This window comes from Ochotona princeps, chromosome 16, assembly GCF_030435755.1.
Source record: "Ochotona princeps isolate mOchPri1 chromosome 16, mOchPri1.hap1, whole genome shotgun sequence".
Lineage (NCBI taxonomy): Eukaryota > Metazoa > Chordata > Mammalia > Lagomorpha > Ochotonidae > Ochotona > Ochotona princeps.
The window spans coordinates 43,957,305-43,984,974 of NC_080847.1; the positions used below are offsets into that span (position 1 = coordinate 43,957,305).

The 27,670-nt window shown below is 49.1% G+C and overlaps 1 protein-coding gene across 2 annotated transcripts in view; it reads left to right on the top strand.

Annotated features, from left to right (window-relative positions):
* Nucleotides 1–20,215, top strand: part of ZNF536 (zinc finger protein 536) — a 370,703-nt gene extending 350,488 nt beyond the window's left edge. For both annotated transcript variants that reach the window (XM_058674846.1, XM_004595001.3), the window contains one exon: nucleotides 19,797–20,215. In XM_058674846.1, coding sequence (XP_058530829.1) covers nucleotides 19,797–20,041 — 245 coding nt within the window. In that variant the 3' untranslated portion in view covers nucleotides 20,042–20,215. The remainder of the gene's footprint in view (nucleotides 1–19,796) is intronic.
* Nucleotides 20,216–27,670: the final 7,455 nt, after the last annotated feature.

Consider the following 27,670-nt stretch of genomic DNA (forward strand, 5'->3'; position numbering starts at 1 on the left):
TCCCACTCGGTTTTGTGACTGTTGTGATCATGTTGTTTTCAGATAGGAAGCACAAGTTAGGAGGTGTCCTTTAACAGGAAGACAAGCCCCACCTTAGGGAGAGGAAGAGGGGGATGGTCTCTTGCCTGTGTGCTGTGGCCAGCAACAAGGACAGGGCGGGTCCTTGGGCAGCCGGTGACGTCCTGAGACTGCCACACGTCACGTGGAGCAGCACACGAGGTGTAAGAGACAATAATCGGTAAAAGGAGGAGTGGAAAAAGAAGTGTCCAGGCTTGCTCTGTGGCATGGCAAAGGGCAGAGGTTTTTTTGCTCAAAAAGCAGGAAGTGAACATCCCACAGCAGCTTGAGATTTGGGCCCGGCATGTGCTAAAAAAATAAAATCAGTGTTTGAATGCCAGCGAGGCTGCCAGCCTTGTCCCATCACCCCCACCCCGATTTCAGCCAGTGTGTGTGCAAACACTGTGCTAATTGGCACCAGCTCAGAGGTGTCTGGGAGCCAGGCTTAGGGACACCACTCTGGAGGGAAGCTCCTACAGGTCTCTGGGATAATCCCACGCTGAGCATTCATATACTGAGCAGTTACTGGGCACACGGGGTGGCTGTGTGGGGCTGCACAGACACAGGCAGGACACAGACACAGACACAGGAGAGAAGCTTCCATGCAGATGGGCTCGGTGCAGACGTCCGTGCTGTGGTGGGGGAGGCTGGGCCGGCAGGAGCAGGAGGGCTGCTGGGAGGAAGCGACTTGAAAGGCTCTTGACTCTGGATAATTAAGCTGACGATGAATATGGGGATGAAGCTTCATTTAGTTCGCATTCAGGTCTAGTCTCTCTGTACGATGCGTCTATTTTGAGACTCAGGAAAGCAATGCTTTAATTTGCAAAGTAAATGTTTGTTTGGTTGTTTATTAATAACCGTGTAAAGTTTTCCGTTGGATTCTTTGGCAACAAATTGCTGTCGCCAAGGCTGATCCTCGGGGCAGGATCGTGCGGGAGAGATTCGGAGAAGAGGGTCAGGGGTCAACCTACAGCAGCCCCACTTCTCATTATCTCCTTCCCCCGATGCTTTTCTGACTGTTGTGGTGCCTCAGTTTCCCTGCCTGTAAACCTGTAAAGTGGGAGAATCTAGGCATTGGGGTGAAGCCAGCTCAGGATCCACAGTCCTTTCCTAGTCCTCATCGCAAAGGTTGATGAGCAGCTGATAAAAATTGTTTCCCCCTTTTAGCAATGTTCGGTCCCTGTTTCCCTTCCAGTCTCGGTACATCATTTTTGTAAGGAGCAAGCGGTGTGACTACAGACACGGGGTCAATGAGCCGCTTACAGTCCCTGGGTTATTGAGGCAGCCAGGAGCAGTGGAAGCCAGCGTGGGGTGGGGTCAAGGGCGGGACAGCCAGGTGGGGAGCAGAGGTCTCCTGAGCAAACCCGACAGCCACCTGCACACTGAGGGGCCAGGGTGCACGGAGCTTGTCTGTGCTCCGAGCAAGGACTGCGTGGAGGCCACATCCACCCCAGGCCCACCACCCCCACCTCAGAACCTCACTCCAAGAGACAGATTTTACAACTGAGCCCAACTGTCCCAAGAGGTCTATGGACGCAGGCAGTGAGCAAGCTCCCCCATGCCAAATGCCAGGCCCTGTGTCCTAGGTAGACACGGACAATAAAAATCTCCTTGTCACTGAGCCATTCCTCAACTGTTAGCAATCAATATCGGGGTGGGAAATACCGGAGGACATCAAAGAGGGTCTCCCTCCCAGACGCTGCAGTGTTTCCAGGCTCTGTAATTTGGGAAGGTTGCGTGCGCAATAATTTGCGAGCCTCCAAACACGCAGGTTATTGTTTGAGGACAGATGGTGCCTTGCATTTTACCGCTTCTCCCTTCTGTAGGTCCTCATATGTGGGGCCGATGCGCATTCTCAAGTCTTTGTCTCCTTGCTAAAATCTCTAATCTAAAACAGGCAATCAAGCTCCGAGGCAAGGCTTATGAAGGCATCATCAGAGTTTTAAAAGCAAGAAAAAAAAAAAGGTGTGTAGGGGGAGGTGGAGAAAAAGGGGAGGGGAAAAGACAGAAAACCATGTGCAGCTCCCGGGCAGATGTGCGTGTAGGGGATGGAAGAGGCCGTGAGGGTGGGACCAGCGGACAAGTGACGGGGGTCCTCCGGCGTACACAGCCACCCCGCAGCAGCCCCTGCCCGGCATCCCCCTCCCCCTCCCCCCCCCCCCCCGCTCCATGTGTGCCCACCTGGACTCTGCCCCCTACTTCCCTCCCAGGAATCCCATGGGGGTCCTTTGTCTATCTCTACAGGCGGTGGTGGCCAGGCCTGGAAGGCCTCTGTCTGTCTTGGAACTGCGGCTGCCCTTAAGGGTTAAACCATGTTGATCCACAGGAAGGAAATGAAAGAGACGAACTCACTCCTCTTTTCTTCCTACGGATTTTTCTTTTTTATTCTGAAGATAGAATTACTGTTTGTGAGCATCTGAAAGTCATTAGAGGCCCTGCAGTCTGTCAGGTGCCGACGCAAGAAACTGCTGAAACCAAACGGGTGCTTGCACCAAGGGCTGGGAATTTGTCATGTGCTGATGAGCAGTTATAATAATATATGAGCAAATCACGAGCATTCTGCAAATTAATCAAATTTTTTTCCCCCTCTTCTCCCTGGTCTCTGGGAGAGGGGGCTTGCAGGCAGGCGTAGGTGAGCCAGTTTTGCACACAGATGGTCGCTCTGGCATCAGATGGAATTTATATAACAGTAATTCTGACTCCTTGCCAAAGTTGCAGTGAACACACCAGGGAGATTGTAGAGGCGAGTCATGTGGTTTTGCTGAGGTTGTTGTGAGAAGTTGAAGGGGGGAACTCTCTGGTTTTCCTCTTTGCTTGTACTGCTGTTGCCTGCAGGTTCAGACGCGGAACGCCATCCTGCCATGGGCGAAATCCGTCACATCCTTCGTTTACGCCTCGAGCTCCAAGCGAGCTTCGTAGTTGCCGGAACCGCTGCCAGGGACAGGGTCCCCAGATTTCGGATTCTGGATGGCAGCGGCTTCCAGGCTGCCAGGGGGAGAGGGCTGGGGAGGCGGCCGCCGGAGACAGGAGCCGCATCCCGCTTGCACACCGCACACCGGCAGCGCACACTTACCCTCCTGCTCCCCGTGGCATTGCTAAACCTACGAGGGCTTTTCTTTTCAAGTGTTTTATTAAATGAAGAGTCTAACAGCCCTCACTTTAATTACACACGGGCTCCGTTTATAATTCCTCTGGATTTATTCAAGTAGAGAAAATGATAGTGGCGGTGATTACTACGATCTCGTTAGTTTAGCAGCTCCCAAACCTGGGCGTGGGGTGTGTATGTGCGTGTGCGTGTGTGTGCGTGTGTGTGCGTGTGTGTGTCTGTGCAAGAGTTGCTAGGGGAGGCCGTCATGGGGATGCCTCTGGGCCTCCCCCTCCTGTGGGTCGCCTTGGACACGGGACAGAGAGATACCTGGGTTGACCCCTCTGTGTGGACTGTGGGGACACTTTAGAGGGGCTGCCTCTCACTGGCAAGGGTGAGGATGGTGACGACAAGATGGCCTGGGGGCTGTGTTACGTAATGAAGTCCGGCTGCTCTGTGGGTTCCCCACCCCCCCGCCTTTTTTTTTCCTAATGTAAAGCCCTGCCCATTTGTTTTGGTTTACTTGACTACAGAGAAATAAGTGGATTAGAGGGGAACTCTCACATGCTTCATTGCAGCTGGGTGCCGACATCTGTCATTCCTCAGCCATCTCCTGGTTGATGCTGGCAGGAGAAAGCCGCGCCTGACACCTTTGATTTCAGAGCCAGCATTTTATAAGGGGGGAGGGAGGGGATGGCGGGAAGAGAAGAAGAGTAGCATTTCCTTTGTGACTTCATGGGGGGGGGGCAGCCGCCTCTCTTCTAGGCTTGCTTTAATTTGTTTATTTTTGGGTGTGTGATATTCATGGCACCAGGGGAAGGCTGAATGCTGGAAAGTTGACACCTCTGTTTTTCCTTTGTAATTTTCCCATTGTTCCTTTCACGGATCCATTTGCTGATAGAAAGTCACTGTTTTCACCCTATGTAGGGTGCTTGGGTCAGTCCCATGGGAATGGATGGCGGCTGTCTGGTTCCTTTATGGGATCAGGGATGCAGAGTCTGTCTCTCACATCAACTCACGTTAATACAATGCAACAGCACTCAATTCGGATGGAACATGGTTGCTCCTGCCGCCTGGTTTTGACGAAACCTGCAACCCCGTGGAGTGTTTCACCACTCAGGACGTGGTGCTGTGTTTTTCTTTAAACGGAAGATATGCCCAGGCAGTGAATTCTCCACCAATAGCCTTGGATGCCAGCTTTTAGTGGGTTGGATACTTATTTCCTTGGGAGCATTTTGTGCTGGTGGTTTCCAAGGTTGGCCCTTTCTGCTGGTATCTTTTCCAATGCCACACAGTGCCTAGCACGCCCTGGCAGAAGCTACAATATTGGTTCCCTCCTGTCCTACTTAAATCTTACAATAAAACGGAAACTCCAGTGAGGGGCCGCCGCGTGCATTTCCAGACGCACAATGGAAAACAGGAAGCAATGGAACTAGCAGAGACCACCCACTTGTTCATTTCACTGGGTGTGTGCAGGAATGTAGCTTGACTGCTTAGTCAAAACACCCTCACACAACCACTCCCAGGCCCACTCCCCAGAGAAGGGGGTGCAGCCGTTAGATCCAGAATGAGCCCACACAGAGGTGACAAGCCCAGCACTGGCAGTGCCTGGCTAGTGGCTCAGAGTGTGAGAGAGCAAGCAGTGGCCCCAGGACCACACTCTTGTAGCAGTTCTTCCAGGAAGATCTTGCCAAGAACTTCTGACTTTTCAAGAGACACTGCAAGTGCATTCGAATTTTTAAAATAACGTTGCAATAAAAGAAACAGCTGCTGACCTCCGAGGAGGGAACAGAATTCAAGGTGCTACCATTTGGTCCATCTGTAAGACTTCCAGCTCTGTGGGCGGAGCCTTCCCCAGGAGCTGCTAGAGTTGCAGGGAGAGAGGAAGGAACACAGGGATTCTTGGAGCTGTGATTGGCAGCTGGAGTTTCCCTGCAGGAAGCAGGAAAATCAAGGGCTGCCAAGGACCCAGGTGCCCCGAACTTGACCAAGCCCCTTGAATGCCCTCAGGGAGAAGGAGAGGAGCAGGGTGGCAACCAGGATTGGAATTACTCAGACACGGTCCTGGGCTAGATTTTCCTGGGGAGGAAAGGAGTGGGGCTGGGTGGGGGATGCCCAAGGGAGGGCAGGTGGGGTGAGGTCGGGGCGGCATTCAGGAGAAAGTTCTCTGCCGTCACTTGCCGTAGGGGTGTGGCCTGTATCTGCAGGGAAGCCCAGTGCAGTTGGAAGCCATGAGTGGAGGGCAAGAAGCAAGGCTGGGGGTCTGTGTGCTATGCACAAGACCAGAGGCTACAAGGCCACCCAAGGTCAGGGTGCCCTGCTCCATGATGTGAGCAGGACCAAACCTTTTGGAAGTAGCTGCTCAGGGGGTAACTGCCACCTCCTTCCTCATGTGTACCTGCTGTGTGCAGAGCTGGTAGGACTTGCTAGAGCCCGGGAGGGAAGTACATAGAGACCCACCAGGTCCCCTTATACAGGAAAGTACTGGGGGACCAGGCCTGTGCCACGGGAGGGGGAGAGGCCTGCGGGCCTCACGGAGGAGTGGAGCTGTGGTGCTTTCATCTGGAGAGGGTAGAGGGCAGTGAGGCTGGACACGGGTATGTATCTGATAGGAGAGTGTGAGTGGATTTGGGCAGGAGAGGTTGCAGCTGAGAAGTTCAAGGGACAGGTTGCTCTGGTGAGATGTAGTGAGCCATGGGAAGGCTGGGGTGGAGAGGCTGCTGGGCAGCCTGATCGTCCCCCCAGAAGCTGTGTTGTTCTGGCCAGCAGAGGGCAGGCTAGCGCGTGCCTCTTCTGCTGGGTTCCCTATATCCCTGCAGCCCATCTGGCTGCCACAGGGACAAGGCTACTCTGTCCAGTCTCCCTAAGCAGGGGAGATCTCAATATCAAATGTGGGAAGAGGCGCTGCACCTGCTCATTTAAAGAGTCTCGTTTGTGCCGTCTCTGAATTGCACTGCAGTCTTCCGAGTTAATACTTAGTCTATAAAAAAGTTAAGAACAACTTTGCTTATGGCAGGGGTATCCAATTCTGATTCATTTGTGTTCTTCCTTCCCCCCTCCCCCACAAAGCCGGTTACCTGAGGAGTTCAGGCCACTCTGACTTCCCACCCCAGGGAGGTCAGGAGGGAGGGGTGAGCCAGGGAGAGGAGAGGAGTCCAGCCCTTCTGGTCGCGGTGCCCTTCACGCCGAGGCTGGTGGCCCCCGACACCTCCCTCTTCCCAGGCTTTCTTTGAGAGATCCAGAGACAAGTTCAGGCTATCATTAGAGTATTATTATATTACACATCTCAAAATCTTCCAAAAGGGAAAGCGAGCTCATCGACCCTCTGAAGGTTATTTAATGATAAGCATAAATGCTTTCATGAGATCTGGGGCAGGAGTGAAGATGTGGATCAATAGCTGTTGCGGCCTGCAGGCCAGCTGCCTCCCAGCACCCAGGCAGCCTGGTGGCAAGCAGATAAACAGGATTTCAGGCAAGCTCAGGAAAGACATGGGCCAGCCCCTGGGCCTGGAGTTGACCAGGAAGGGAGCCACCTGGAGGCCAGGCTGGGTAGGGTCCCTTGCTGAAGCCCGCTGTGAGAGGTAAGCAGGGAGGCGCTGAGCCAAGCTCTGGGAGACTGGGCACCCCCTGCCAGGGGTATTCTCAGCCACGCCCTCTTGGATGCCAGCCTCCTGCAGGCATCTCTAGCAGCTGAGCCTGAGCCGAGAGTTGCAGGGAGAGCAGCCAGAGCAGCCAGCACCCCCCGGGGGTGCGGTGACGGGTGGGGGCCAACTCTGGGCTGCAGACACAGGGAGGCATGGTGCAAAGCTGGGCTCTGCCTGATTCTAGATAAACTCACAGTCTCTTGGAACCTCAGTTTCTTCAGCCGGCAGGTGGGGATCCTAACCTCCACCCCCAGCACTGCCAGAGGACCCCAGGCACGCTGAGATTGTCGCACTCCTGGCTGCCAGGCAATTTGGCAGTCAAGAGAGGGGTGTTTAAATTCTAGGACATGTCAGCGGCTCCTGAAAAATGGCATGAAACCTAAGTTCCTTTCCGTGTGATTCTCTGTTTTTGTAAACCCATGCATAGGTTTCTCAGGATTCATGTTTTTTTTTTTTTTTTAATCAACTTGAAACGTTTCAATGGCCTTTCCTAGCAAACATGTGCTTGCTTCTTTTCTGTGTGTCACATGGGATAGGATGCATCACACAGGTTTCTCTCACTTACAACAATGCTATCACTACGTGCTTAGTATCATACCCATTTCACAGATGAAAAAAGTGAGACCTAGAGGAGTAAAATATCTGGCCGAAGAAACCACACAATCTGTGACAGATTAGGTTTGGATAATAAGGTTGATTCTTGAGTGACACAGTGGCCAGCTGGGCTTTAGCCAACTCTGTGACTGTTCCTTCTTGAACCTGGTGGTAGCAGGAGGAGCTGAGTGTCACTCGCTTGCCTCAGTGACCTGGGGCGCACACGCTCTGCTGTGACCATCTCCCGATGTGGGCTGTCAGGTTCTTCTCTTTCCCTGAACCTCCACCAAGTTCACTTTCAAAGCAACTTTGAAAATGTATGTTTTCCTTTCCCTGTGGATTTAGGCTTATGAAAGCGCTGTGTAGACAGCCCAGAGAATCCCCACCACTGTGCTCTGTGCTGAGTAACATCGAGACGAGCAGGGTGCACCGTCATCACGCAGGCGCTGGCATTCCCACATTATCTCACACCTGCAGTCCATGCACATCTCCTCCGCTGTGACCTCATGCCCTTCTCCGGCCCAGGCCCCACCAGGTGCTCGCCTTCTTGGTTCTTTAGGCTCTGTCTGCCCTGCCCATTTGTGCAGCTTCTTTGTTTTTGTGCCAAGTGTCTTGATGGCAGCTTCTCTTGCTTGCACCGGGTGATGAGTTTTGAGAAGGAAGGACACAAAGGTCTTGTCATAGAAGACCCGGCCCCCCGCCATGCTGTGGCCCCTGGGTTCAGGTGGCATTTGTCAGGCTTCTCCATTGAATCCGTTCCCCTTACTCAGAGATGCTCAGGCAGATGCCATGCTCAAACCCTACGTGCTCAGAGGCAGGGAGAGGGTTTGTGTCTGAGTTGATTGGGGAACACAGAGTTCATTTGCCTGCATTTGTGAGTTTGATGCATGGTACTTACTGCATATTTCGGGTGAGCATCTGACACTCTGTTATTCATTTTATTGCTCAAATTCTCCCTGCTTTTGGCTTAAGGGAATCTTCCAGTTGGTTCTGGGCATCTTTGAGATACTGCTTCAACCCTTCAACGTGTGTTCTTTTGAGCAATTCCTTACTTTCTGGCACAAAATGCCATCTTAGACATTACGTGCCTCAGCTCTAGATTCACCCGTTTTTCTGAGAAGGTCCGGTTACTGTTTCCGGGTTCCGTCAGGTGGCAGCAGAGGGAGGTGTCTGTGTGAACTCATCTTTGTGTAGATATCACGTGACCCCTCAAAACTGATGGGAAGTGGCATCAGAAGACAGCTTATCTTGAGGCAGGCAAGTTTTGAGAGGCCATGGTTGTGATTCAGCTGTCTAAGCCACTGCCTGGGGCGACGACACCCCACACGAGCACTGGTTTTAGTCTTGGTTGCTCCATTTCTAATCCAGCTCCCTGTTAATGCATCCAGGAAAGCAGCAGAAAATACCCAAGTGCTTGGGTCCTGGCCAGTCATGTGGGAGACCCGGAAGGGGTTCTAGGCTGTTGCCGGAACCTTCCCCGGCCATTGTGGCCATCTGGGAAGTGTGTCAGCAACAGAAGTTTCTCTCCCTCTCTCTATCTCCCTCTCTACCTCTCCTGATGCCTTTCAAATAGGTAAATAATAAAAAATAATAAGATAATTTTTTGAAGCTCGTGTGTATTTTATACTACACACTTTTCATTAACTTCTGAGTCCTCATTGTTTTTACACATATATTTCATACATGTTATATATATATACACACATATATATATATAAAATTAAACATGAATTCACACTGGTGCCTTTAACCTTTTATCACAAGAATCAAAAATAACTTTAATATCAGTACATTGTGGGGGTGAGCTTTTACATTAAAACCCAAATCATGGAACATTTAAAACATAACACTATTTGCACTAAGGATATTCTAAAGTGTTTCAGCATCTTTGATTAGATGGATGAATATTTTTTAAAAAGCTGGAAACATAAATCATGAACCTGATTAGAAGCACTCTTTGCCTACTTGGAGTTAGGAAAATTAAATATATGTATAAATGTATATGTGTGTGTAACTTAGAAAATGGCTTGTTCTATGGACCCAAAACATTCCATACCAATTTTCCTAATCTCATGGCCCTTGTGGGACTTCTCATTTTTTAAATAAGAATATTCATTTATTTTCTTTTTTGCTTGAAAATCAGAGAGAGAGAGAAGGGAACAGGGAATCATTCATCCGCTGGTTCACTTCCTAAGCGCTTGCAACAGCCATGGCTGGGCCAAGCCATTGCCAGGAGCACGGAATTCCATTTGGGTTTCCCATGGGGTTAGCAGAGACTCCAGTAGCTGGGCCATCGCCTGCTGTCTCCCGTGGTACCATCAGTAGGAAGGTGATTCGGAAGCAGGTGCTCCAATATGGCATGCAGGCCTCCCACGTGGCAGCTGTGCCCAGGCCCTGACCCCCATCCCTTTCCTGGGCCGGGTGGATCTGCAAGAAGGACAGGAAGGATGATGCCCTGGGGGTCTTGGGCCACTGTCCTTCCTGGTCACAGCTTCAAGTCAGAGTAGCAAACATTAAGAGGCACCGGAGAATGAGAAGTAGGGGTGGGGGTGGCAGAGGGTGAAGACCTGTCCTGCTCATGAACCCCATTACCCATTATGAAGGCCATACCTGGTGGATTCCATCCAGGTAGCAAGGGCAGGGTTCCCCTCCTGGGGATGGATTTCTGACATACCCAGTTGGACCTATAGGTGGAGCCATTTTCTTACCTACTCATGTGCCTTTTGATAATGTCCTTCATTTGGAGGAATCCAATTTGCAGTGGTTGGGGTGTGCTGGTCCTGCCAGGAGCCTCCTTGGTACCACTTAGAGGCAGCTCTTCCCAAACCTCCCAGACCTGTGCCCTAAACACCTGCTTCTCTGCACCCTGCACTTTTGGCTGGTGCAAGTGACATACTGATCCTATTCTTACACTAGCTGGCGCACACAAGAGTCAAGTCTGAGGTCACCCAGGCGAGGTTTCTTGGAAGACTCCTCAAACAGATGGCTGCACTCAAAGCTTGGTCATAGGGAAAATCACAGTAGATGTGGTCCAACCTTGGAGTGCATGTATTGGGACTGGGTTTCCTCAGTTGCTGATGCCTGTGCAATGGACAGCATGACCAGATGCACACAGGGGACATGAGGACCAGCTCATCCAGGCCAACAGAGGAGGTCGAGTGCCTCATCAGAGGATGGAAAGCAGAACAGGTTGGACAACTTTCCTGGCCAAGCTTCGCAAGCATCTGGGTCTGTGGGTACAGCCAATAGACCTTGGAAAGATAATCAACCCTGGGACCACAAAACCAGCAATGTCTTCAAACTATCAGAACAATTCGAGTAACACCCTCAGAACATACTTCCCCACGGCAGGGTCTCTAAGGCATAATCGAATGGCTATCTCTGTTCCTGGGTGCTGCTGTAGTTTGACAGCAAGGAGTTGTCCACTCCCATCCCCCTCAATCAGACCAGGAGAATATAAAGGATAGAACTGAAGCATTTGTCCACCCACCTTCCTCTGTACCTCTACTCTCCCCACCCTAATCAGAAGCCCAAATGGGTGCTCATTCCTCTCAACTATGAAACAATATTAAAAACAAAATTAAAAAATTAAATACTCAGTCCTGTACCTCTACAGGCTCTCTATCCCAACCATGGATTGAAAATATTCAGAAAAAAATTCCAGAAATTTTCAAAAAGCAGGAATGAACACAGTTGGGAAACTGGGCCCTTGTCACGCTTTGGGCACAATTTCCTGCAATTCCTACCCCTCCCTCCATCTCCCTCCAGTTTGCTGCAGGTCTTCATCCTGAGCCATGGTAGTTCCATCTACAGCGTTAGTGTTGGTACTGAACTCATGCACATTTGGCTTTCTTGCCATGGCCCCCTAAACAGTGGTGTGTAATAGCTACGTACACAGGTTTTGCAATGTACTAGGTACTAAAAATTAGTGAAAGGCACTGCAGGGATAACACTGTGGTGTTGTGGGCAGACATCCTGCATGAGTACCCGTTCAAGTCCCAGGGACACCACTTTCACTCCATCTCTCTGCTGATGTGCCTGGGAAAGCAGAAAGATGGGCCAGGTCCTCGGGGCCCTGCTGCCCTTATGTGGAAGTCCTCGATGGAATTTCTGGCTCCTGGCTTCAGCCCGGCCCAGGCCCAGCCACTGTGACTATTTGGAAAATGAATCGGCAGACGGAGGATCTCTTTTTCTCTCTCTCTCTTTCTTTCTTTTCTTTCTTCTCCTCTCTAATTCTGCCTTTCAAATAAGGTGTTTTTGCAACATCTATAAAATGTGTGCAGGAGGAGACACATGGGTTATAGGCCAACACCATGCTATTAAAAAAACCCTTATTTTCATGATACAGTTCCATAGGCTCAGGGACTTCTTCTTTTATCCTCCCCATTGCCCTTCCGCTCACGTATAAAATGTAAAATACATATAAAAATGTATATTTTCCCCTATAATTATTGCAATAGTATAGTCTTTCAACAACGGTCTCACAAGTCCATCATTCTATTATTTAAGTGTATAATGACATCATAGGTATACGCCATACTATTTTATCTAAGGGACTTGAGTGACTGGTGATTTTGATATTAGCGCATGAGGGCAGGTCTTGGAACAGAACCTGAGCGGTTATCAAGAGGCCACTGTGCTCCTGGACCCTGTGCCCCAAGGAGAATGTCTTGTGTGCCCAAGGACAGACTTTGAGGGGCATCCAGAAGGCAAGGTCATGCCTGCCCCCACAGGGGCTGCGGCATGTGTCATGTGCGCACTCACACATGTGTGCAACATACACCTGCAGGGTACCGGGGACTAACGTCCTGCAGCACATCTGGATCCTGATTGAAGAGTTGGCTTGGTAGAAGCCATCCTGACCAGCAGGCTTCAGGCGCTGGAGGGCTGTAGCACAGTGTGGAGATGACCCTGTGGAGTTCAATTCCTGATCACAAACCAGATAACAGTGATACCCCTGACATACCACAAGTGCTCCTCTCCCCAGGGCCTTGGCTTTTCTACCTGTACAATGGGAAGACCTGGCTCCACCAGAACCCTCTGTTGGCATTGCTTGTCAGAGAGCATTCTGGATGCCTCTGGATCAGAGCCTGGGCACCTGGAAAGTCTGGAAGCCCCAGGGAGGCAGCATTGCTTCTCCTGCAAGTGCGGCTACCCACGGTGCTGCCCTGTAATGAATGGATGATGCCCCCCAGGGCAGTCTGGTTGCTCTCCCCATCAGGTGCAGGGAAAGAGCAGGTATTTCCGTCAGGGCAAAGAAGAAAAAATACCTCGTTTCCCTACTTTTGCTATAAACAATGTGCGCCCAGTGTTCTGGCACCCCTGTTGACCCTCTGTGCTGTATACATATTTATATATTATTCATAGTGGATTAAAAATGAATGCGCTCTTTACCATGGCTCTGCGGCGTAGTGACAATACAAATTAACGTATGATGTACTTACTTTTCACGTGGCAGTGATGGGAAATGTTGATGGCTTCCAAGTGAGAGATGGGGAGAGAGGAGCGAGGCAGTGTGGGCAGCCGGGGCAGGGAGCACCTCTCTGGCCATGCTTGCAAGGCTCAGAGTCCAGCTCAAGGAAGACAGCATAGGAGGGCCTCTGTGTGGTGCTGGAAGGGTTTCTCCACTTCCTTTCCAAGTCCCACGGCTGGAGGCCTCGTCTTCCCAGGTTGCCCCAGCTCCCTTTACCCACAAGCTTCTGCTACAGCACAGTGGTCTGCACCTAGGACCCATGCCAGCTTCCTGTCCCAGTGTCTCTGTGTGTAGTAGCCTTGTATCCTCTGATGGTTACCTGTGATGTGCCACGCTGGCTGATAGGTAACAGTCATATAACATCACAGCCAAAATTGAAAGCCCAACCCGTGTCCTCTTTGAGCTGACAGTCTGCCCAGAGACGGACAAGGCTACTACTGTTGTGTCTTCATTGGCCACCGTGAGGCTTGCTGCCATGATAGCAGGTCTGGAACAATCAGGAAAGACCCTCCTGAGACAGAGGCCTTGACGTTGGGGGCTGACAGGGTCAGGGACATGAGGGAAGGTAGTATGAAGGCCCTGAGGCAGAGGAAGCACAGGCATTTGGAGGGCAGAGAGAAGTGCTATGTTGCCAGAGGGAAGCAAGTGTGGGCGGTCCTGGGAGAGGAGGAGGAGGCTTCGGTTCCTCTTGGCTGGGCTCCTAACCCTCTCACCCCTGCACTGTCACCTCCCTTATAGCACACATGTCTGCCTCAAGGTGCTTTTTCGGATTCAGCTTCTCACCAGACATCACCTTAGCACCCTTCTCTAAGGAGAATTTCTTCCACCAAGAGGTCTAACAGCAGATTCCAACCCGCTTACACTTATTATACTTTGCCCACGTGAAAGGCAACCGATGCCTTATTTTGTAGGATTCTGAAGGTTTTCTGATTTCCCAGAGCTTCCATCCAAAGGCCAGTGCAGTGTCTAGTGGTCAAGACTCCCACATCACGTGGTAGAGTGCCTGGCTCCAGCTGTGACTTCAACTTCATGCTAATGCACACCCAAGGAGGCATCAATGACGGCTCAAATGCTTGGGTCCCTGTCACCCTCGTGGGGGACCCGGGTTGAGTTTCCTTTTCCTGGCTTTTCCGTGGGGCTCAACCCAGCTGTTGCTGGCTTTGGGGGAGTCATCTGACAGATGGAAGATATCTCTCTTTTGGTGTCTTTCTCTTCTCCCCTGTCAAGTAAGTAAAGAAAGGTTAAAGAGAAATGGAATCCCTTAAGCTTTAACCAAACAGGGGCATCAGAAACACTTGTTGAGCCAGCGCAGCGTTTTCGTCGGAGAACAAAGCAGAGTTCCCCTAACGAGCTCAGATAAACAAGAAGATGACAACAGGAAAACAGCAGCTGTACCAGCAGCACACAGCTGACATTTACAAGGGTCCTTATGTTGCCGTGTCCTACCCAAGTCTCACAGCATGTCTATGGTTGGCATTGGCTGTAGGACTGAAAGCCTTTAGGACATGGTAACTACCTGCTCGAGGTCACAGGCCTGAGACTTTGAATGTTTATCAGCTAAACAGCCTCATAAAGAAGGGGCAATGATTTGGCCCCAAGTTGCCCAACACACTTGATGCTGTCCACTGACACATCCAGAGAGCTCCAGGACTCTCTGTTTTGGCTGAAGGCCTCCTTGGTGGGATGGTCAAACTGGGAAGAGGCAATTGGGCTTGCCTTCTCCAAAGCAGAACCTGCTGGAGTGGGTGCCCTATTTTCTGAATGTAAACACCAGAAAACACTTCTTGGCCCAACTCTGAGTTGTTACATTCCTTCTGCTTCATGGAAATCGATGACCATGGATATCCTTGTGGTCACCTGTACATCCAGGTGAACCCAGCTCCATCTCCAGTCTGCATGACCAGCAGCAGGTCTTGTGTCTCAATGATATGGGAGGCACACAAGTCTACAGGCGGCCCAGGGCTGTTCTATCATCGTTAGGCCTTCTGTGGCTTCTCCTTTGGCTATAGAATGACTTGGTTCCCTTTGAAGATCTTACTTTCTCCAAATACCACCACATAGAGGTCAGAAAATTTCTAACAAATCTCCACCGGCGCCTCTGGCTGGCTCTCCCATCTGTCAGTTCCCTTCCTCCATGGCAAATATCAGAAATCCACGGTGAAGGATTCATTGGGGCTCTGCCCACGCGGGCTTGTTCTGAAGCCTTTGCCTATGTCCCCAAACAGGTCTCAGCATCCTTGTGTTTGTGCCAGGGTCAGGGGCTCACTAGACACAGAACTGTGTCAAGCATCCAGTGGTGTATGGCGTTGCCATAATTTTCTTTTTTGGAATCACCATGTCCATCAGCAGGAGATCAGCCTTCCCACCATATTCTTGGGAGAACACGGTGCTCTCCTCTGTGCCCAACATCACTTCTCTAATATCATCTTCCCTCTGAATGGACCCCTCATGTCCCCACAGCACCTTCTTCCACACTGATCTCATGGGAATCTTTCCACAAACAACCCAGATGGATATGTGCGTGCTAACAAGAGTAGAAATGTAACCAGAAGGGCTTACTGTGTGATTGCATGGTCATCCCCACTTGCACAGGAGGGTGCATTCCAAGACTCTCAGTGGACAACAGAAACCACACAGAGAACTGATCCCTGAGTACACTACATTTTCCCTGTATACACTGACTTCCAGTGAAGCTTAATTTCTAAATGAGACACAGCACCACATTGATAATCAGACAGGACCATTGGAACGCTATCGTGTAAGGGGTTGTGTGGATGACGTCTGTCTCACGGTAGGCCACCTTCTTGTGTGGTACTCACACCTCTCGTGGTCTTGTGGGATGGTGCAGTGTCGCTGTGAGGAGATGACTTGGGTTCAGAGATGCAGCGCCTGGCCGCTACCAGCAGGAGGAGCTTTGAGCTGCGGCGACGCAGGTTGCTTATGGGTCAGTGACGTCACTGGATGGTGGTGGGGTGATTACTATCTAGCATAGTTCACGTGCATGAAAGAAAATCATGTCGTACGTGACAAAAACCCACAATAATTACATATAAATTAAGACACTGTGCAATGCGTGTGCATGTGGGGAGGTGGGGGGTGTCCTATAACGACACATTATAATCACAGCCCTTGTAAGGGCTTCGGAAAATAAAGGGATGTGAGTCTTTAACATATCTGTTGGTAATTTATCTTAAAGTCGTATCTTCCAGGACCTCTGTTCATTGGACTGTCTCATTCATACCACGGGATAATATTACCTTTGGCAACACTGCTATAAAGATCAATTACGAGAGCAAACATGCATAAAGGCATGTGAAGAACTAAGAAATGTAGGTCACTGAGATCCTGACATATTACCAATATCATTCTCAGAGCTTCTACCCACAAGCTCGGGGTTTGCTGTGATCCACTAGTGTCCAACTGCATAACTTCAGTGCCCATACAAATAGACTGACATCTCACCCAAGCTAAACAGAAGACAAATTCAACAATCATTTCATCGCTACCATGTCCACAGTTGCCAGGACATTATCTTTGACTACCCAGAAAAACTCAGGATTCAACCAAAGGGTAAAATCACAAATAATTCTTTTTAAAAAAATCAATTGATGGGCAAAATGTACTAAGTGCTTTTAAATCAAGATGGCCAACCCACAGAGGCTCTTGTGACTGAAGGTGACATTTGAGGTTCTCATCTAGTCTGCAAAGACTTCTGTGGGGATAGTGTATTTGCAGAGAAGGGAGCTTCTAAAGTTGTAGCATTAAATTCCTACATAGACGTAAGTGATGCCAACCGCACGTGGAGACAGACTTGGCTGGTGAACCAAAACAGTTGAAGATCCCAGTGAGCTGGTGTAGACTCCTCTTGGATGACAATCCTACTAACCTCTTTGGATCACGGTACCAAGGGTTTGGGTTTCATGTTCTATTTACTCATAATTGGAAGTTCTTAACAGATTGTCTTACCATGGTGACACTTTCTATCAATGAATTATTGTGTTTAATGAATCAGTTAACGGCCTTGCCCCAGTTTTCTCAGAGTCATGGCATTTAGGAGAGTGATCACCCTCCGCTGCCGGCTGTCACAGGAACTGCTGAGGTGGGAAGAGAGAACACACCATTGCTTTCTGAGACACTCTGGGCAGAACCAAACATTTCTAGAAGCCCATCTCTGTCCCTGTGTGCTTTGGGACAATCTTCAAATGGCTCCTGGACCTTCTGCTATGAACCCGAGGTCGCCTTCTGTTGGGTACTTTTCGTTTCAGAATCCTTCAAACCCTGCCACACAGAGAGGGTGGACACAACTCACTGTGCAAGGGGCTGGTGGTCTCATGAGCTGTGTGGCTGGGACTCAGGGCCTCAAGGACCCACTGGAAGTTGCTGGTGCCTGGCATGGCACTTAGAGTCATTGATACAGTAGGGAGAATGCCTTTTTTCTTTTCAAATGTTATTTATTCATTTTTGCTTATTTGCAAGAGAGGATAGAGTGTGTTAGGTGTATCCAGGCTAAAGCTAGGAGCTGTAACTCCATCCTTGTCTCCCACCTGCTGCACAGGCATCATGGATGCTATCTGTTGCTGCCTTCCCAGGAGCATAGGCAGGAAGCTGGACCAGAAGCAGAGTGACCGGAACTCAAATTTGGAATGCCAGTGTTGCAGGTGGCTGCTGTACTTGCTGTGCCATAAGCCTGCCCATCTACTCTGTGCCTTATTTGCACGTGAGTTTGCAAGCATGGATGTTGATTAAATTTAGCTTCGGGTGAAGCACAGCAAGAGAAACAAAAGTAGCAGAAATACTTTCCAAAAATTGACAACTGCTTTGCGAAATGGCAAGGTGAAGCAGTAAGATAGTAGCTCAGGTCTGCTTGCTCTGTGCCGGGTGCTGGGCTTGGCACGGGTGACGCCGAGTTGTGACTTCTGCCTCAGGAACGTACAGCTCTCAGCAGACCAGTCTGTATACAAGAGCGCACAGTAATAGGCTTTGATTCTGTGGAGGCCGGAAGTGTCCTTTTTGACAAGGGCATGGAGATCCGGGGATAAAACCAATTGTGGAAACCATCTAACATCTGGTTTGGCATAGACCAATTGGGCATGCTCTACCAGACGGGTCAGATGGCTAAGCAAGAGTCGTGTTGGCCTTAGGGAGCAGGTGACCACCAGAACTGTAGCTCAAAGAAGTCACAGGCTGGCACTCTCTGGCTCTCACTCTGGTGTTCCTGGGACAGAAAGGTTGAAGTGGGGAATTGCAAGCACCAAGACCCTGCCATGCAGGCTGCCAGGCTCAGAGTCCGGACATGCCACGGACCAGCTTCTGAAGGGGCAGAGGGTGGGAGAGAGAGAGAGGAAGATCTTCCATCCACTGATTCACTCCCCAGGCGGCTGCAATGGCTGGAGCTGAGCTGATCCGAAGCCAGGAGTCACTAGCCTCTTCCAGGTCTCCCACACAGGTGCAGGGTCCCAAGGCTTTGGGCTGTCCTCGACTGCTTTCCCAGGTCACAACAAGGGAACTGGATGGAAAGCAGGGTTGCCAGGGTTAGAACCGGTGCCCATATGGTATCCTGGCACATGCAAAGCTAGGACCTTAACCACTAAGCTGTTGTGCTGGGCCCAGAGGGTGGGATTTTAGAGAGACTCAACAGGGAGAATGAATCAGTGGCGGAGAGCGCTTGGCTGGGAGTAAAAGTGAGGCAACTCCTAAAGTCTATGAAAGACAGACAAAAATCTAGCCCTGCGTGTGATTTGGTGGCGAGGTGAATGCCCGTTTCCCACATGTGGTGATCTGGAGTTGCACAAGAACAGAGCTGCTTCGCTCGCTACACGCACAGGCCTCTGCCATTTGTGCTCTAGAAAAGTGCTGAATAGGGTGTTTGGTGACGTTCCAAGCGTAACTTCTTGGGCCCCTTTGTTCATCCATTTATTCATGTGTTTGTTGAGCAGGTGAGGCTAATTCCTGGGTTTTCCCTCCCTTGGAGCTCCCAGGAGGGACCAGCCACAGCCTCCCAGCACTGTCCCGTTGATCGCTTCCCTATCCAGTCCTCCAGTACTGGCTCCCTGGGATGGCAAGAGGAGTGTGGGAAAGGGCAGAATCGGGGGAGCCAGGCCGACTTGCCCAGGAGCGCATCCGCTTACTGCTCTGAACTGGAGCCTTGCAAGCTAGTTTCCTTTCAGTGATCTCTATTCAAAGTCTTCGTCCTCAGAGAGTCGGTCGGGCTCTGCTGGTGTTACCATCCTTGCTGCTGCCCTGTCGCCCCTGCTGTCTCCCCTTGGTTTCCAAATACCCTTTCTGGTTCAGCCCATCCAATTTGGTCCTGGAGACTGGCTGTCTCACCCCAGTCCGCAAACACACTCCATTGTCAAGCTTGGTTTTTTTCAACAATCTGCCAAGTTCATGGGAGGCCAAGTAAGGGAACAGACTTTTGTTGGGACCTGGATCAGATTCATAGAAAAGAGAACTGTGTAGTCCGTGTAGCCAGGATAGCACAATAATGGCCCATGGGCCATATATAACCTGTTGTCTGTTGGCATAGAGCTCAGGAACTAACAGTGATTTTTAAGCTTTTTGAAGTGGTTGGGGGAAAATGAGAATGATATTTTATCACACCTGAGAATGATATAAAATTCAGCTTTCAGCGTATATAAGCAAAACATAAGTTTTTAATTGTGTTCCGTGAAACGCTGGGAAAAATTTGTTTCTTCGTTTTTCTCTAAGTTACTGCCTCGTGTCCTTGATTTTATCTCTCGTCCTGCAAGATAAGAAACATTTGCGGTGTCTTCTCTATTCCCACCTGCCGATTCTGGATGGGAACCTCAGCCTCCTTTAGGTGCCTGATTTTCCCAGAGTAGCTGCAACGGTATATTGGTGACAAGGATGGGAGTCCTCCGAGCGGGAGGGCACTGGGAGGGTGTGAGCAGCAGCACTGACCGGCCCCTCTTTCTGTTTGCAGGTCACCGGCCTTTCCAGTGCCGCTACTGTCCCTACAGTGCCTCTCAGAAGGGGAACCTGAAGACCCATGTCCTCTGTGTCCATCGCATGCCTTTTGACAACAGCCAGTACCCTGACCGCAGGTTCAAGCGCTCCAGAGTCGACTCGGAGGCTCCCGGGAGTTTTGAGGAGCCCACGGCCATGAGGGCAGGGAGCTCAGCAGAGGTGGCGGAGGAGGGTGGCAAGGGCCAGGAGGACAGCCACTGAGCAGCCCGACCTGCGCCTTGCAAATAGGATTTTCACACAGCGTGAAGGTGTTGCATCCGGTGAAACAGCTCGCTAATAGCGTTCCCAGGGGGGGAAAAATCACACATGACTCCCCTTACTAGTGTATAGAACAGTTACACAAATGTTAAAATATATCTATATATCTATATCTATATATTAAAAACAAAAACAACACCCAGCCCTTGAACATGGCTGCTAAACTGTTACCTGGCAACCAGTACTTCCAAACAGCGCAGGTGGGTAGGAAAGTAATTTCAATAAATAAATAAATAAAAATAGTACAACAACAACAGCAACAACAGCAACAAATTACAAATGCTCGTGTCCTCCGAGCTCGAGAAAACCGGGGGCCCTTCCAACTCGAAAGTCGTCTTTGTCCAAAAATAATGCTTTTAACGGCAAAACGATACCATCTAAATGATCTAGCGCTGCCTTGAAGAGGGAGGTGTTTTCGGCGTTGAAAACACCTCTAGAACCTGACACCGGCTGCTGTCGTTTGCCTAGCACCCTAATGAGCCGTGTGGGGCGGCAGCTGTGGTGCCAGGCAGGCTGGAGCGGTCACTGCCTAGAAAATCGATTCCCGTGGTGTCCTGACTGCACTCTCCGAGAAACCTAAGACGGCCCGCAGCCAGCACCAGGGCTGCCCGCCACTGCGGAGGACGGGGTCTTAAATGTGCATTAAAAAGAAAAAAAAAAAAAAAACCAAACGCAGCTAAATGAATCAGTGTTCAGGAGACTGCAGACAGATGCCCAATGCAGGTTGGATGAGTGATTTTTTTCTTTCTTTCATTTTTTTTAATTTATTATTTTTTTTAGATCAAATTGCAGTATTGAGAGATATTTTCCGGTGGTTGTCCAAAAACTTTTTTTTGAATGATGAATACGGTTGATATTTTAATAACACATAGGGTACCTGGTAGGAATGACTTTCGAGAAGTTAGCCAAGCTTAACCATCAAGGTGCTGATGAGAAATGGAAATTGACATGATCAGAGAAAGATTGATTTTTTTCAAATTTATAATTTTAGACAATTTTACTTGAATGTTGACTGTTCTGGTCCTTATTTTTTTTTTTTTTCATCTCTGTGTGAATTTTCATAAATGTCACAGACCTGAAGCAAGAGTCTCTTCTCCAGCAAGCTCTCACAAAATAGCTTGGACTAAAAGATGAATCCAAACATCCCAGGCTCTACTTCTTAAGGAAGAAAACTGTTTGAGTTAAAGATGCCTGTTTTTGTAAAAACAAATGTGTTCTATATTTTTGTAGATTTTAGCTTTTGTACTGATTGGAAAGCATAAATTCATCAAATTCTGCACCGCACCGAGGGGAGATTCCAAGGACCAGGAATGACACACTTCACTCATTTAAAAAAAGAGAGAGAGAAAGAGAGAGAGATTTCAGAAGGCTGGTTAACAGTTTATCCTGGAATCTGCCGCAATGGCACAAGAGCTCAGCCCTTTTATCTATTTTGTGCTGGTGCTGTTGCTGCAGACGGTAGAGAGAGGTATGGAAGTATTAACTGCTTCTAAAACAAAATCATTCAGACTTTAAAAAAAAAAGTCAATATTTCCTTGCAGGCTGGGAGAGCAGAATAAAACCCCAGGGCCTTAAAAACTTCAGCTCTGCCTACAGCAGTTTACTAAAACACTAAACTGCAATCAATGTAAATACAATTGTTAGCACTATCTATCCTGAGAACAGAAGGAACCAGAGGCTAATGAGCAATCCGAGTGAGTTGCTTACGTGGTCCTAGGGGGCCTCCTCCCCTAGGTTTCAGTGTAGAGCGCTGTGTTCCTTGGACCCATCCGGCATAGAGCAAGCTGCTTTCTTGTTTTTTCTAGTCTAGTTCTCACTGCCTTACTTAAATCGAGTTGATACACTTAATGCAACTGTTTCTATGAGCCTAGAGAAAGGACTGAGATGTTATTGAAAACTTTCGGACTGTAGTAAGCTTTAGGATTTTAACTGCACTACTGTGTTTGGTGACTGTGCCAGTCGCTTGCTTTCTGTGTGTTTGCCCCGCCTTTGGTATCTTAGCAAAGAAAAATTAAAAAAAAAATTTAAAAAGAAGAAAAAAAAAAGATAAAAGAAAAAAATAGAGGAAAAAAAAACCTGAGAGCCACATTCCATCTCTAGCACTTTGGGAGCTCTTTCAGTACGCGCTCATGTCCTCTGGGCATCGTCAGATGCGACAGGCAATAATTTTGTTTGTGACACTGGGAACATCCCCTCTCCTTTGTGGCGTGTGTGTGGATTCCATTTTGTCCAGTGCGAGCCATCCTGACTCCCCCCTCTGACACAGGCCTTCTCTCCAGAACATTTGTAACTTGTACTACAAACAAGTGACAGCCGCAGTGATCTGTGTCAGTTTCTGAATGTCATCAGGTTCCCATATCTAAACATGTCAAGTCCTTGCCCTGTGACTTTGTAGTCTGTGATACCGTCTGCATTCCTGCACCAGAAAACTACATCTATCTTGGAGGAAATCTGAGATCACTAGAGTAGAGGATTTCGTTGCTATGCTTGTAACAAGTAGAAAACTTTGTATTTAAAGTTTATTCTTGGTCATTATTTATTATTATAATACATCAGTCGACAGAACTTTATTCTGGTATAGAAAGTATTAAAAGTTGTTTTTTTTCAGCAATGACTGTTTCCTTTCTGCTGTTAGAATAAAATGTCTTTGAAGCAGTCCAGTTTTATCCAGTGTTTTACGCAATAAAACCTCTACCTCTGGAAAAAACAAAAATCCACAGCTTTTCCTATTCACTTACGATTACTGCAAAGAGGAATCCTGGCATATGTGTGTGGGTGCATCCAACTTTGGCAAGATGTGGTCCAAGACCACCCTGGAAAGACCCTGTGGCATTCTGCAGTGTGGGAGTGTGTTTTTTCAGGGCACAAAGACTCCATGAAGCACAAACTGTGTGTGTGTGTGTGTGTGTGTGTGCACGCGTGCACACCTATGTGTGCTTGTACATGCCAAGTGCATGCATAAACCATGCTTCTTTCACAATCACAGTTTTCAGTAACATCAAACTACAGAAACACGGAGCTGCTCGGTGCAGTGATCCCAGCACACACTCAGAGCACTGGAGTCTGTTATTTTACTTTGCTGAAGCAAAGAAGTGTTTCACCTCCCAATTGTCCAAGGCCCATCTGGATGTTTCTTCTAGAAGAAAAAGAAAAGAGCAGAAAGCAGAGAAGTCCCTGGCCTGGGGCCTCCACCTGAAGCAAGCCTCTGCCGCTGGTCTGAGAGCAGTGCAGGTGTCTTTGCCAACGGTTGGGTAGAGCTTCTCTTCACTTCTTTTGTTTCCGTTTGGTCTGCAAAGCAAATCTGCACTCCTCATGCTGCAGCCCTGGGAGCCAGTGGACTGCTGGGGTCTGGCTAGCAAAGGCACCTGCCGTGCTTTATCGGGACTTGTGTGCTCAGCCTGTTTCTTGCAGGTGGGGAGCCCATCTGTGTCCTAGCGTGGGAGCTAACGAAGGGGATAGTCCACAGTCTCACAGAGGGAGGGGTCGGGAAGTGGAAGATTGGAAGAAGGCTGGCAGCCTCAATGCACACCACCTGTGTGATGGACCTGACACCTACAAGGGTCACACCCACAACAGTCAGGCCGGACACCACCGTGGGGAGACGGGATCTGGGGGCAGAGTGTGTCCTGCGTTAGAGGGCTTGGCATTCCAGCATGTGGGCCTGGGGGAACGGTAAGTGTCACGAGGAAGTGACGTCAGTCTTTCACACTGCCAAGAGGTACTGGACATATGGATTTTGAAGGGAGCCACATTTACCTGAAGAAGCCAAGCAGTGAAGCAATGGACAAAATGTGGAATGACCACAGAGGGGAATATTATTCTGCCATAAACAGATAAAGACTGTCTACAGTCTGGGTGGGTGAACCTTGGAGGCATTCCAGGGGGTCTGGCATTGAACTACATACGCTCGGATCCAGCCTCTGTGAGATGTCCATAGCAGACGAATGCGCAATGACAGGCAGTAAGCTAGTGGCAGCCTGCGGCAGAGGGAGGGGAGGAAGAGCCGTGATAGCTGATGAGTCTGAGTTTTCTTTGTGAGGTGATAAAAATGTTCTAAAATTAGACAGCGGTGATGGTTGTCCTACTTCGTGAATATACTAAAAACCACTGAATTGTACAATCTAAAAGGCTGAATTTTATGGTATGTGAATTATATCTCAATAAAGCTGTTATAAAAAATAAAAATAAGACGAAGTAGGAGGCATTTTTAAGAAGCATCAATATGTGTTTCCATCAAAAGATTTTTTTGAGCACTCAGAGCTACAGACGATTGGCGGGTCAGCACCGTGTAAAGAATACAAAATTTGGGGTGTAATGACTTAAACTTGAACCCTAGCTAAACTACTTACTGGCTGCGTGATCTTGAACAGTTTAACTGTCCTGAGTTCGTAGATCGTGTCTGTAAAATTATGAGCAATAAGTGCAATATGGCAGCGAAATCGTATAGGCATCTTCTGAAATAGTCTACAAGTGCTGGGTGTTGTGACTCCTGTGTAAGAGTAAATTAGGGAGAAGTGAGGACTGAATTTCATGCCAGGAATAGCTAGGTCCACATAAAGTCACTGGGGAGGGGTGACCCTGAGCCAGGTGACTGGGACCCCTTCCCCACTCATTCCCTTAAACACTCCAGGGAAAATGTCTGAAACTTTCATTTTGTGGTTTCATTGTTTGGAAAGCCAGCGTACCCTCACATCAGCAGGGTGGGAGGATGGTGCCTGGGAAAGAAGGCGGTGCAGTGGGAAAAGCTGGGGTCACGTGATTCCATTTGCTCATCCCACACACGCGTGGAATGTGTGGCTGGCACCAGGGTATGGTAAGTCAGGCCGTGTCCATGTCCATGGGCAAGAGGAAGGTCGAGATGAGCAGCGGTCTTCTGTATGGCGGGAGGCTGCCCTGGAATCCTGGTGGATCACTGCTTTGTCTCCCGGATGACCACACAAGAGATGTGCCGAGGTTCCAAGCAGATAGCATATGGAAAATCCACAGAGGGAGTAAGCTGGGGCATGAGATTTAGAGGAGCACGGCTTGGCATCCCAGGGAACACAGATGGCGGGGGTGCTGACACACGCGGGGCTTCCTGAACCTGGGTAGCCGAGGCAACTGTCAACAAAACAGCACATACACGGTTTCTTCAATGGACATCTAGGATCCTAGACATCGTTCATGTCATTCCCCATTTGCACCTCTGTGCCTCAGCTCCCTGGAAAGCAGTGGGTCTAAGTTTCCTGGGCCCATCAAAGTGTCTTTGTGTAGCTCCTGTTAATTCCTGTGTGAATGGGTGTGACCACTCTGAGAGTGACACCCCTGTCTGTGGGAGTCTACGTAGGGTGGCCAAGCACTCTGATGTGCCATAGACTACAAGATTTCCCAGAGAACCTGAGCCCACTCCTTCTAACAGCATCTGTCTTGGCCAAGCCAAGGCCACTGCTGTCCATGATCCAAGTGTCCCTGTGAGATGCTGCTGGGAGCACCTATAGATTTAGGGGGTTCAAGGGTTGGGTTTTTGAATCGGATCACAAAATCTAAGGCCAATGGGACACTTGGATTCAAATTGCTCCTTGCCATAGAGACAAAAGATGCTTAGGTGCCGAAAATGCTCAGTGTGATGCCTGGTAGGTGGTCATTATTTTATACATTGTTCCAGGGCGTGGCTGCTGGAATCTTAGCTCTTACTTCACATCTGGGTGGGGAATGTCTCAAGTATCAATTTCTCTTCACAGAAGCCTAGGCTGCTGAGCAGGGGTTGATCGCTCATGTGGAAGACCCTATTTTGTGTGGAGAAACTTCTATGAAGAAGATAAACCTGCAGTTGCTTGCAGTTTGGGATCTGAAACACCTCTCCCTCTCTGTGTAACATTCGTATTGTAACAGTGTATTATGAAATCTCACCTGGTGAGTTGTAAGCACAATCCCCCCAAAATTAGCATTTAATATTGTGATCTTCATTTCAAAAGCAAAGGGCTGGGCACATTTTGCTAAAGTAGAGGTATGTTTCCATGGGAAAGAAAAAAAATCATGATCTAATGCAATATTAAAAATGTGGTCCTGGACCCAGCGCGATGGCCTAATGGCTGAAGTCCTCGCCTTGAACGCGCCAGGATCCCATATGGGCACCGGTTCTAATCCCGGCAGCCCCACTTCCCCATCCAGCTCCCTGCTTGTGGCCTGGGAAAGCAGTCGAGGACGGCCCAATGCCTTGGGACCTGGAAGAGCTCCTGGCTCCTGGCTCCTGGCTTCAGATCGGCACAGCACAGACCGTTGCAGTCACTTGGGGTGTGAATCATCGGAGCAAAGGTCTTCCTCTCTTTCTTCCTCTCTCTGTATATCTGACTTTCCAATAAAAATAAATAAATCTTTTAAAAAAATGTGGCCCGGCTGAGGATTCCACATACGGGTTTTTGCAGGGTTTTAATATCTTCACCTGTTGGTGTTAAGAGAAAAGAGAGGGAGAGAGGGAGAGAGAGACACTGAGGGGTTGGGGAGGGAGGGATGCGAGGAGGGAGAGGAAAGGCTTATGTGAACAGGGAAATCACAAGCCAAGAGGAGGGGGGAAATTTAAATGACCCCAGACCGAACTGTTTCGCTGTTAATACAGAAATACAGTGCTAGACACATTTAATGGCTCTATTTTTTATTATACTATGCTGAATAATTAAGTTTGAGGCTAAGTGTCACATGGATTTATCTTTTAATTAAAAAAGCATGGTTCACGCATATTTGAGTGGTAGTCCAAATAAATGCAATATAGAAATTTATGTTTGTTTATCTAGGTGTTAATTACCTAGAGATTGTTCTGGATTACTTCTTTTTATAAAGTGTCATAGGCTTGTGTCAGGACGAATAAAGCTTGCCCATGGAACCTTATCAATTTGCTAACTATAGGGCTGACCTGGGGGGAGGGGTTGGAAAAACTTTGGGGAACTGTTCTGTATCCACAGGCCCCCATTCAACCCACACCAAATAAAACAGTCGTTTCAGAAAATATTCCTGGGACATAAAGGCACAAATATATCTTCGTTGTTTTACAGCCTCTTGTCCACGGCTATTTATAAAACATGTGATTATTTATGCATTGGGTTATGAGAAGTTTGCTAGAAGAGGCAGTGAAGGAGTCGCCATCAATTCCGGTACCTGGTACCCAGGAGAGGTGGAGGAGGGATAGTCTCCCAGTGGAAACTGGACCAGACAGGAAGTGGCCTGCTGCGATTTGTCTTCAGTGTGCCACCCTTGCTACAGCTCACAGCAAAGCCAGACAGTGGAGGTGGGGGAGGCAGGGTGAGACTCAGAGGTCAAGGTTTTTGCCACCAAGGATGCACTTGGAGACAGGGAAGCCGGAGGTCTCCAGGAGTTTCCTGCACCTTTTTTTTTCTTTTGTTTACAAGGTGATTTGGGGTGGCAGTTTCGTTCATCTGGCCTGGAAGGAACCAGTATCTTTGGTCAAAAGATTCAACTGCTGAGAAAGATGTCTTGAGGATAGAAACCTCTGTGGGGGTGTCTGTGTAGGGCGTGCGCCTGGTCCAGAGCCAAGATCTGTCTCTATTTCTCTGCACCACTGTGCATCCATCAGGCAGA